We start from the raw sequence: 12,771 nt of genomic DNA on the forward strand, positions 1-12,771 counted from the left end.
GCGAGGTGGAACAGTTGGTCAAGGTGAAAATGGAACTTGATCTTACCAAGGTTTCACACGTCCAGCTTCACCACACGAGGCAAGAAGTTCTTATAACGTTCAACTCCTTTGCCGAGACAGAAAGATTCGTAGCAAAGAACAACATGCAACATGACGTTGAATATGAAAACGTCAAAACCAAGATCCCCGTGAATATGGATCTCGATCTAACTGAAATAAAACTTCATGATTTGGCACCTCGTACTAGTTCGGATTGCATTGAAGGATTCATGTCGAAGTATGGAGAAGTGGAATCCGTCACAACCGATACTTGGAGAAACTTTTTCCCTGGCATACTCAACAGTGTTCGGGTGGTGCGAATGCGGCTGTACCAACCTATACCGTCTTACTTGACTTTCGAGGGCAAATCATCCCAAGGTGTTAACTACATACAAAGAACCCTATGCACATATCCTGGACAGACGCCTACGTGCCAGTTCTGTAATCAGACGGCACACTACGGTAAGCCATGTTCCAAAACAACTAAAGCAAACTCATCTACAACCACCACTACCAAACAGCCTTCAACATATTCTGATACACAAAAGACAGCCAGCCTAAAAATGGCTGCCGAACAAACAATGTTCCACGGCATTTCAAAGCCATCAGTTAACGTACGCAGGGAAGAAATAAACAAGAACGAAGACGTCTATATCAACGTAACTCGAAAACACAAAAAACACCAAAATGCTGACAGCGACCAGCTAAGCCAATCTAACGATGACGATATGGACACAAACACAAGCGAGGGGCAAGGCAGACAGAATTATCAGCATGCGGCAGAGGGTACATCTGACCATCGCTCACCACCAAGAAAGAAAATAAACACAAGAAGCGGAAAGCAGTGTGCCCAGGATAGTCGACAGAAATAATACTGGGTGGTTTATATATTTTTCTTATCTATTTTGAATTTAAAACGTATTTGTATTTATGAAATGTATATTATTTTCAAAATGGCGAATAATCCTCGAGGTTAAAGCCTTAATAAATAATAATAATAATAATAATTGTTGTTGTTGTTGTTTATTAATGCGACTTTACACCAGAAGGGTGCATTCGTGTCGGAAAGTTAGTTTCAATTTCGCTTTCACAAACATTAATTTACAATACAGATTTTTCAATTTTTTTTATACAGATTTGTTTCCTTGAGGAAGTTTAGCCATTTCTCTTCGTTGTCTCTGTTGTTGCATAAAGTCACTCGTAGACTCGTCGATTCAATATCGTTCTTCTTCCTGGCTTCGTCGTACCTCCTACAATGGAGGATCACATGACGGACGTCAGTAGTTACCCAGCAGCTGTCGCAAACCGGTGGGGATTCTTTTTTCAGCAGGAATTCGTGCGTCAATCGGGTATGCCCTATTCGCAAGCGCGTTAGTACTCGTTGACCGGCCGAATTCTCGCGGTCAGTCCACTTTGTTGTGTTGAATTTTACTTCGCGCAGTTTCACCTCGGTGGACGCTGACCACCGCTGGTACCATCGATTTCGGATAGTTTTGATTTGACTAACGGCATCTGTTCCGGGAACGGATATATCTAATGGGGGAACGCCCCTGGCTTCTCCTGCAAGTCGGTCTGCCTCTTCGTTACCGCGGATGCCAGTGTGACCTGGGATCCAGCAAAGATTGATTGGACGGTTCCGAAGCATGTTTTCAATCTGTTGGATCCACGGGTGCTGGGATGTGCCGGCTTCGATTGCTGATAAACAGCTAGCCGAGTCTGACATGATCAGCAAATCGCTAGACGTGTGGTATGCTGTTAGCGCAGTTTTTATTGCAAATGCCTCGGCTGAGAAGACGCTGCATTGCTGTGGAAGACCTAGCGACTGTTGATAGTGTTCTCCGAAAACTCCCGCGCCGACAGCGATATCGTCTTTCGACCCATCTGTGTAAACGACTGTTGATCGGCTGAAACGTTCTGTCAGTAGCTCCTGAACGACTGGACGGATAGTATCCGAAGGATCTCCGGCTTTTACGCGTTTCTTGATGTCCCACACGATCTGGGGTTTGGCTTCGTACCACTTTCGAGTAGTTAGCCGCGTGCGGGAGCAGATATTTGGAAGAGGCGTTCCGACCATCTCCATCAAACGACTGGAAGCTCGATGTACCAAGGGAAGAGCAGCATTATCCCTACCATTCTCTAACATACGGATAGCCAATCGTGCGATGGTTTGGAGGACAAGCAGATCGAACGGCAAAGTACCTGCTTCAGCCATAATGGCTAGAATTGGACTCGTGACGTATGCACCGGATGCAAACCTTACCATCCTGTTGTATGTAGGTGCGAGTGTTTGGACGACGGCATCTCCTCCTCTGCTTACGAGCCCCATGCCATATAGTAATCGAGAGGTGACAATTGCTGACCCGATTTGAAGTAAAGAAGCGCGTTGACCACGGGGTAGCTTGGCGCCGATCATCTTCAAGATACGCAGCCTGGATTCGCACGCCTTCTTCGTCATTTTGCAATGCGCTTTAAAGTTGAGCGATCGGTCGAGAGTAACACCGAGGGTTCTCAGCAGCGTTTGTGTTGGAACGGCTACACCATCTACCTTTCTCGCCTGTATGGGTTCACGGCGTACGTTAGGGCTGCAATAGAAGATGCTGGATTTCGTTGCAGATATCGTAAATCCAACACTTCTCGACCATTTATCGACGGCTTTCACTGCGGCCTGAAGTTTTCGGTGGAGCGACTGGTCTTTCTTCCCCCATACAAGGAGCAGGATATCGTCGGCGTACAGCAACACTTGTACGGAATTCGGGACGACACGGAAGATGGGTTGGATAGCCACGAGAAATAGTGTAACAGAGAGCACTGAGCCCTGTGGTACCCCGTTTTCCAGCGGATGTGCTGGCGACAAATGCCCCTCTACGTTGACCTGGAACGTTCTTTCTGCCAGAAAACTGTTGACAATGTTTATCATCCTTCCACGTATTTGCCATTTCTGCAGTATTCGTAGTATGCCATATCTCCAAGCGGTGTCGTACGCCTTGGCCAAATCTAGCGACGCTATCAGACAGTGCTCATCACGATCGGGTAATGACCTCTCCAACTCCGCAAAGTATGTGTCAGTGCCTCGACCGGACCTGAAGGCATGTTGTCGTTTGTCGAGACGCCCGTTCGCCTTTAGTTCAGTGGTCAGCCGTCGGTTGACTATTCGCTCGAAAACCTTCGCCATACAGCTCGTTAGGGTGCTTGGACGGAAAGCAGCTGGACCCACGTCATTCGAGTTTGGCTTTGGAATTGGTACAATGATTCCAGTTCGCCAACAGGGTGGGAATACGCCACTACGCCATACTCTATAGAATAGTTCCAACATGGCAGTTTTCACCGACAATGGCAGTCGCTGAAGCATTGGATAACCGATGCAGTCCGGGCCTGAAGAGCCACTTCGTCCTCGATCGAGTGCCCACAGCAGCTCATTCAGAGTGAAGTCGGTTTTGTAAGTATCGTTGGTATTTGGCGAGAAATTCTCGCGGTTTCGTTCGGCCTTTTCCTTCTCTCTTTGGAACAATGGCGAGTAGCTGGAGGTGGCGGATCGTTCGCTGTAATGTTGTGCCAGTTCTTCAGCTACTTCTTCAGCCTTATCCGTGTAGCCGCTGGATCGCTTGATGACAGTTGGTCGATGCTGACGTTTCCCTCTCAACCTATTCACTGTCTGCCACATCTCCGTCGCAGTGGAACTTGGAGATATCTTCGCGACGAATTCCTCCCACGATCGCTGTTTGGCATCATGGATCGACTTTCTTGCAGCTGCACGCGCCTCTTGGAAGTGTTTTAGTGCATCAGCTTTCCGTGGGTCTTCTGCTTGAATACGCCTTAGTGCTCTCAGTGTTTTTCTTCTCGTTTTGATGGCCGCTTTAACCTCCGGACACCACCACGGAACCGCTTTGGGACCGACTCTGCCGGTTGTGCGGGGTATCGCAGTGTTTGCTGCTTTAATCAAACGATCAACGAAAGAGTCAATTGATATATCGGCACCCGGTCGAATAGCGCTGGCGGTTAGACGTTCGTAAGTTGTCCAATCCGCTTGGGCGTAGATCCATTTCTGTCTTTTCGTTGGAGTATGTGACAGTCCGGGAGTGGAAACGAGAATTGGAAAATGGTCACTATTATGGGTGTCCGGGAGAGTTCGAAAAATAAATTTCGAGGCTACAGTTTCAGAACAGATAGAGAGGTCAATAACTGAAGTGACACCGGTAGCTGGATCAATCCGGGTATGCGAACCGTCGTTGAGAATGACTAGTCTTTCCGACAATGTTTTCTCGGCGATAAAGTAGCCTAGTGCAGTAGATTTATTGGAACCCCAGCAGATATGGTGCGCGTTGAAGTCGCCCAGTACAAGTACCGGACGTGGGAGCTGCTCAAAGAATCTTGACATTGTGGAGTACTGGGAGGGACGTAGATTGACACCACCGTCATTTGATGTGGCAGTTGTATCCGAACAGCGATTGCTTGAATATTGCCACCGACCTCAAGTCTCTCGAAGGGTACACCATCCCGAATGGCGAGCCCTACCCCTTGTTGCCAGTATCGGCGACTCCCAGTTTCAAGTAGTAGGGTGTAGTTGTTACCGACGAAATCTGCTGAGATCACTCGGTTGTCCAGCTTTGTTTCTTGCAACGCTATCAAGCTCTGTTCGTATTGAGCGATCAGCTGCTTAAGGTCACTGATATTGGAGCGCAGACCCCGAATGTTCCACTGCAGTGCCAAACTTTTGCTATTACGAGTGGTGATTGTCGCTGACAAAGACGATGTTGATGGCGAACGTCTACGAGATCGTATTGGCTCGCCGATAGGGTTCCTCGACGTGGTTGGTAGATCGGTGTTCTGGAGCTGCTGTTGTGATGTGCCTTCACCGGCGGAAAGCCAGGAGGAGAATTGCGAGGACTGTATATCCGGGAGGTAGGGACAGTCCTCTTCCACCCGGTCGATCCCTTCGTGATGAAGTGGGGAAGCTACTTTCTTCTCTTCTTCCCCAAACCGGTTATTCGATCTTCATGTATTCCGGGTATGTGGTCTTGCAGAAAGTCAAGATGAGTGCTGGCGTATTCACTCTGTTTTCGGCTTCTTTACGTGTAATTCGCTGCACACGAATCACTCCCTGGCTTAGAATTTCTTGTAAGACTTCCTTTTCTTCCAAGTGAATCAGATCGTAGCAGGAAATTACGCATCTGCTTACGTTCAGATTCGGATGGGATTCAACCACAGTACCGTCAATTAGCTTGGTCATTTTCATTAGTTTGGCCACTTGGACTGGATTCCGAACTCGAAGGGTATACCGTGTCCCTTGAGCTTCAGTATTCGCACCTTCAATTGGGCCTCCAGCGACAACCTCCACCGATTTACCAATGACGAACGGGTTTCTTGGCAAAGGTACACCGTCTTTACCTGTCAGCTGAAGGAACGTCAATTCGCCGAATTTGTTCGTCGGATCCATGTATACCGGTAATCTTCTTTGACTTGACCCTCCCGGATCACCGCTACTAGCGGCCGCCATCTTGGCTTACGCCACCAGACGTTGGGAACTGCTATGTGGCACGGTCACCCGATACCAACCCCAAATGGACGTCGACTTTTTCGAAGTGTTCCCACACTTTTGGGACACACTGTAGGTGAGCAGTGTCGCTACTGCTTGTTTTCCACTTCTTCACAGCCAAGAGAAGCGAACTGAAAGAATTTCGCCAAGAAAAAAAAACGCACTTGATGAATTTCGCCCTTTTTATTGTTCCAACTTTTTAAGCACGCACTGTAACGTCCAAATTTTTTGATCCGCACTGTACTATATTCAACTACCACCAAATAACAAGTGAAAAAAAATTTCCGAATTTTCCAAAACTTTTCACGTTTTTATGGCTTCAAAAATATCTCCCGTTCAGGGCACCGTCACTCTCACGACTGGCATCCACAGCAAGTGAATTGACTGGCCGGGCAGCCACGCGGGTAGGCACAGCGATGGCTGTTTGTTTACCTATAGCACCGCGTGGGCAAAACTAAAAATTCACTTTTTTCAGCCGTTTCTTCACCGATTTACGTCAATCTTTCAAAACCACTTCACTCGTCTATTCGTCGTAAATTGGACCGCGGTTATCGCGAAAAACACGAAAAAATACGGTATGAAATTTACGAATGCGCGTTGTATGTACCGTACGGAACGGGTTTTCCAACTCAGATGAATAATAATAATAATAATAATAATAATAATAATAATAATAATAATAATAATAATAATAATAATAATAATAATAATAATAATAATAATAATAATAATAATAATAATAATAATAATAATAATAATAATAATAATAATAATAATAATAATAATAATAATAATAATAATAATAATAATAATAATAATAATAATAATTAAATTAATTTGATAAAGTAGAATAAGTAGAAACCTATTAGTTGTATCTTTGTAATAATCGTAGTTTTTCGTACTAGTGTACAACTGTTATGTGCTAGTCGTATGTCTGTCTATGTATGTATTCGTCTGAGTATTTGTGACAGTTGGGTTAGGGAATGGATGCAGAACTGTCGTATATTATAGAATAGTGGCTAATACTTCTGAAGATCAATCTGGGCATTTGGTTCTATTCATTCGGGAAAGTCGGGTTGGATAAATTAAGGTACAATAAATTTACTGACGCACGTGAGTCATCCAATCCCGGCCAGCATAGCATGATGAAAGTCTAACAGCATGCAATTGTTGTTAATGACAAATATACAACATTTGCTGCATTTAGACGAGCTTGATTGCACGTTACATGTGTTTTTCTATTCCACTTGTATTGTTCAATTTATACACTTCTAGTCCAGCTCTTTGCATCTTTTTTTCTTTATTCGGCATGTTATGATTCCTTTTATTAGTATATTTCTACTATACGCTATCTATAGAATTTTCATTATTTTCGGCGCAGTTTACTGTCTCCCGGTTATCGAAAGTGTCAATAAGGGTGCAATTTAACGATTATACAAGGTGAAGTGGCTTATAAAAGCATTTTCGGCATATTTTTGAGTGACGTGAGTGGTGACAGTTTGTGAAAATCGAATTCCGGCAAATGAAAGAATATCTTTTCCTCACATTACGGGCCGTCGATTCCCGATGCAAGGACAATAAAAGTGCACAAAAAACATCTAGAAACACAGTGTATATTCTAAAAATAGTGAAAAATGGTTTTTCAGAGAAAAAAATTCAATCCGAAAAGTGAAAAAAGATACGGCAATAAGAAAAATTAGAATTTTCAAATAATTGGCGTTTCACCAGCGACTAGCGACTACCAGGTGTCGCCCCAAAATTCTTCGCCCGAAAAATAGGTGGCAAACCAGCCAGTTCGTGCTCAGCTAATTTCGTCCGCGTCCCTTGTCACCTATTTTTTTATTGGGTGTTTCATCATTCATCTTTGGAGCCGCCTTGGATATTCAACTGTTTTTTAATGTAGAATACATTTAAGGTTTCAATATAGGGGTCCCGTTTCAAAATATCGGCTGCGGCGCCGCGTCAGATTTTGAACGTTAATAACTTTTATCATACTTAACAGAATGATTTGATTTTTAGGCCAATTTGTTGCAAATATGTTCCTCTATGCTGTATTAAAATTTGAAGTATGTATATCATGTACTAATAACAAAAAAAATGTGTTTTGAAAAATCTTTCGAAAACGACTCGGAAAAGTGAAAATTTTCAGCCCATCCCGCACAGAGCCGTCGTTATGGTAGACCAACCGAACAATAAAATAATGAAAAGTTTATATATAGGTCCACTATATGATTGTTCGTATGGTTATTCGCATTGGGTTGCTTGACGAGAGCACTTGGTGGGGGAAAGACGGCATATTCCTTTGGTTAAGCCATTAGAAGCCGGACGGAAAAAAAAGGCTCATGCACGGCACGAGAACGAGGGAGAAAGCGATAGTATTGCATATTAGCGCGATTATATAAATATCTGTCGGTCGGTTTTCACATCATTCGTATTCGTTCAAGCACTAGCAAGCAGCCAGTCCACCGAAGAAAAGCAGTCGGCGATGACGACGGCGGAAAAAGTGCCCCAGCTACTGGTGACTCATCGCAACCCGATCAGGAACTGTCGCCCTGCAAGAATTTCGCCCCAACTAAAGGGCAACAGAGTAGGCTATCGTTCCAGCGTCTGGGTCGTGAGATTGTGCAGGACTGCACAGTCGAGCTACGCTTACAAAGCTCAGTCGTAATGATGCCCCGAGAAGCCAACGATGCCTACTTGGTCGGTTTGTTCGAGAATGCAAAATAGTGCTTTCTAGCTCACCGTGTCCGCGGGGAGTGCGTCTGAATTATGCTCCCGCAATAAAACAAACGGTTCTTTACAGGACCAATTAATTGTGTTCTAATAAGAGTTAAACTGAAATTTACATTTTATGGTGTATAACAAATAATTTTCAGAGAGCAATATAAGAAATACGATGTGTGGAAAGAAAGAAAGAGAATTTAAATTATCCTCTCGCTCGTTTTCGTGCACTGCTTTTCCATTCCTTTCTGCTGCTACTACCATCATAACTAAAACGAATATGCGTGTTCCCCCACCATCTCATGACCAGTGTTGCCACAATTGCATGTCGCTATTACAATTTGAATTATTTTATTGATCCTCTCTAGTATAGATAAAATATAGAACGTGCAAAGTACACTAGTCGCATGCTTTTATTCGAACTTTTTGGCAGCCTCCGTTGATTAACTGCATAAATCGATTTGTTTGTGCAGCTCCTTGCTAGTAGCAAACTAAATAGCCTTTATCAGCGCTAACAAATAACACGAAAGAATTTAAATTTGTGAAAATCTTTTCCTTCCTTCTTTTCAAATCTGCAACATTCTTTGAAAATATTGTTTGAATGTTGTTATTGAAAAACTGAACATGCAAGTTTGCTAGCACTGGCCACTATATTGAAGGCGATGGAAAGACAGAATATTCGTTTTGGTTATGCTAGTATTGGTAGTCGAACGGAAAGGAAAGGCGCAGGAATGGCACGAAAACGAGCGAGAGAGCGATAGTAGTGCTTTCTCGTATATGAATATTGGTCGTTCGATTTTTCTCATCATTCGTATTCGTTCAAGCACTAGCAAGCAGCCAGTCCACCGAAGGAAAGCAGTTGGCAATAGCGACGGACGGAAAAAGTGCCCCAGCTACTGGTGACTCATCGGAACTGTCGCCCTGCAAGAATTTCGCCCCAACTAAAGGGCAACAGAGTAGGCTATCGTTCCAGCGTCTGGGTCGTGAGATTGTGCAGGACTGCAAAGTCGAGCTACGCTTACAAAGCTCAGTCGTAATGATGCCCCGAGAAGCCAACGATGCCTACTTGGTCGGTTTGTTCGAGAATGAAAAATAGTGCTTTCTAGCTCACCGTGTCCGCGGGGAGTGCGTCTGAATTATGCTCCCGCAATAAAACAAACGGTTCTTTACAGGACCAATTAATTGTGTTCTAATAAGAGCTAAACTGAAATTTACATTTTATGGTGTATAACAAATAATTTTCAGAGAGTAATATAAGAAATACGATGTGTGGAAAGAAAGAAAGAGAATTTAAATTATCCTCTCGCTCGTTTTCGTGCACTGCTTTTCCATTCCTTTCTGCTGCTACTACCATCATAACTAAAACGAATGTGCGTGTTCCCCCACCATCTCATGACCAGTGTTGCCACAATTGCATGTCGCTATAACAATTTGAATTATTTTATTGATCCTCTCTAGTATTGATAAAACATAGAACATGCAAAGTACACTAGTCGCATGCTTTTATTCGAACTTTTTGGCAGCCTCCGTTGATTAACTGCATAAATCGATTTTTTTGTGCAGCTCCTTGCTAGTAGCAAACTAAATAGCCTTTATCAGCGCTAACAAATAAAACAAAAGAATTTAAATTTGTGAAAATCTTCTCCTTCCTTCTTTTCAAATCTGCAACATTCTTTGAAAATATTGTTGGAATGTTTTTATTGAAAAACTGAACATGCAAGTTTGCTAGCACTGGCCACTATATTGAAGGCGATGGAAAGACAGAATATTCGTTTTGGTTATGCTAGTATTGGTAGCCGAACGGAAAGGAAAGGCACAGGAATGGCACGAAAACGAGCGGGAGAGCGATAGTAGTGCTTTCTCGTGTTTTCATATATGAATATTGGTCGGTCGGTTTTTCTCATCATTCGTATTCGTTCAAGCACTAGCAAGCAGCCAGTCCACCGGAGGAAAGCAGTTGGCGATGATGACGGTCCGCAAAAGTGCCCCAGCTACTGGTGGCCCATCGCAACCAACTACCGATCAGGAACTGTCGCCATGCTAGTATTTCGCCCCAACTAAAGGGCAACGGAGCAACTAATCCGCTGGCTAACATTCCAGCGTCTGGTTCGTAAGGTTGTGTATTACTTCAAAGTCGAGCTACGCTTACAAAACTCAGCCGTAATGAAGCCACTGATGCCTACTTGGTCGGTTTGTGGGAGTGGGCGTAAATTACAATAAAAGCAACGGTTCTTTTCAGGACCAATCAATTGTGTTCTAGTGAGAGTTAAACTGAAACTTTTATTTTGAGGTGTGTAGCAAATTTTCAACAAGCAACATAATACGTTGGGTGGAAAGAAGTAGCTTGCACACGGAACAAAAATTTAAATTATCCTCTCGTTCGTTTCCATTCCTTTCTACTGTTATTATCAGTATTACCAAAACGAATGTGTTGTTGCATGTGTTTAAGAGAAACGTTGAAGTCGCATGCTTCTATTCAAGCTTTTTGGCAGCCCCCGTGAACTAACTGCATTAAATGATTTTTTGTGCAGCTCCGTGCTAGTAGCAAACAAAATGGCCCTACCAGTGTCTGATTCGTGAGATTGTGCAGGATTTCAAAGTCGAGCTAAGCTTATAAAGTTCAGCCGTAATGGTACCCGAAGAAGCCAGTCTTGTCGTTTTGTTCGAGGCTACAAAACAGTTCGCCAGGCACGTAACTATCATGCCAAAAATATCCAACGATCCAGCGCATCACTATCAACACCAACGCCGATACCAAAGGTTCTTTTCAGAACCACCATTATTACCATAGAGAATTATTTGAAAATTTCCCATTCAAACGTGATTCTGTTGAATATTATTAGATTTAAATTAGCGTCTCGAATTGAAATCACGACGCTCCGGTTATGTGACAGATATTACCCACCCATCTTTTTTTATTGTGACCACGACACCCCATTTCAATATTTCTGAATGAACAGAAGGTCGAGTTTGGAAAGTTTGTAACTTTCATTGTACTTAACCAAATTACACAATGTTCGCACTAATGATTCAGAAATATGATCAGGAATCTTCTGTTAGATTTGTAAGTATGTATAATTTACATGAATAAAGAAAAATTGATTTTCAGGAATCAATTATTATCTGTTCTTCCATTGGCCAGTACTACGCGACTTCCTCATGCTAACAATTAATTTCATCGTTAGCCATCTCCCTCACCAAGGCCAACAACGCCAACAAAACCGGTCCTTTTCAGGACCACCATCATTTTTGTAAAGAATAATTTGAAATATTCCTCGCCCAAATCAGCTTTTGTCCGAAAATCCTAATGAGTATCAACATATTTGAAGAACGTGTTCCTTATGTATTCTACATCTCTCCGGTTATGTCGCAGACATTACCCACCCAACATTTTTACTTTCTTTTTTTTTGCGAATGAGTAGAGGTTTTGATTCTTTAATATTCGGGATTGCAGATATTTTGTCGCATGTAAATTTTGGGTGTTCGTTGATGTGATGGCACTGTAAGGGAACACGTATCTGCCGATCGGCAAATTTTTCTTTGGACTGAGAAAACTAATTTCTATGTTTCTTTAGGGTTTGTTTTACCAACGGGGAAACTGATCCAAAGAGCATTCAATGTGCTTAGGGAAAACACATGGCCTTGTTTGAGTGGAATGATGACTTCAATCATGTATGTAAGTTTGAGAATTGACAATTCGCGAGAGGAATCGGGGACCAGTAAGCAATTACCTTCAGTTATGTCAGAAGAATAAGTGTTTTGCTGTCATGTTCATTGGTTAGCTTTCAATTCTATCTCATGCCTCCACGTGAGTCTAAGATTATTAATGGCATTTGGTCCTTAGACCGGCGACGACTGGGTGCTATCAGCCTTCTGCCAATACTAGCAGAATGAGAGGGTGCGAACAGATCTAGCGGAGAAAACAATACCGTAAAAATGAATAGTTGTTGGGAAATCAGCTACAATAAGACTTTAATTTGACTAGTATCGATGATCGCGGGTCAATACGTACTGAAAATTCGCCGCGTCTGTTTTAATGAATCTAATTTCAAGTTCCGTTATTGGTGGCAAGCCCGTGCATCAGGTTAACGATCCTCTGTATTTCCCTTCAATGTTCGATATAATCGTTCGTATACGTGTATATCGCAAACAATCTGATATTAGAAATAGGAAATACTTTCGTTGATTTATAACATCTCGAGCTATCATAACTCTTTGTGTGTATAACGTGTTATCACTCGGTAGTTTGCAACCCAAAAAATATATTGTGGAGAAGGTATAGCGAAATTAGTCTAAATAATGTCGCAATAAATAGTTATCTGGCCTATTATGCAGATAAGATAAGATGCTCCCACGATCGGCTGTGTGGAGTTGAAATTGCTTTTGTTTAGAAAACATAGGATACTCTCGGTAGCCGGCTACCCAGAGTTTAAAAAGAAATAAAAACTAAACAAGATCTTCTTTTTCGAGCGATCGTG

General features: G+C 42.9%; 1 protein-coding gene across 1 annotated transcript in view; it reads right to left on the reverse strand.

The window, feature by feature from the left end:
* Nucleotides 1–1,156: 1,156 nt before the first annotated feature.
* LOC131680134 (uncharacterized) overlaps nucleotides 1,157–12,771 on the reverse strand; it is a 43,498-nt gene continuing 31,883 nt past the window's right edge. Inside the window, exons 2-5 of the mRNA XM_058960858.1 lie at nucleotides 4,450–4,886; nucleotides 3,447–4,393; nucleotides 2,679–3,332; nucleotides 1,157–2,621 (exon numbers count right to left, since the gene is read on the reverse strand). Coding sequence (XP_058816841.1) covers nucleotides 1,157–2,621; nucleotides 2,679–3,332; nucleotides 3,447–4,393; nucleotides 4,450–4,886 — 3,503 coding nt within the window. The remainder of the gene's footprint in view (nucleotides 2,622–2,678; nucleotides 3,333–3,446; nucleotides 4,394–4,449; nucleotides 4,887–12,771) is intronic.

The sequence above is a fragment of the Topomyia yanbarensis genome, chromosome 2 (genome assembly GCF_030247195.1).
Source record: "Topomyia yanbarensis strain Yona2022 chromosome 2, ASM3024719v1, whole genome shotgun sequence".
NCBI classification, from domain to species: domain Eukaryota; kingdom Metazoa; phylum Arthropoda; class Insecta; order Diptera; family Culicidae; genus Topomyia; species Topomyia yanbarensis.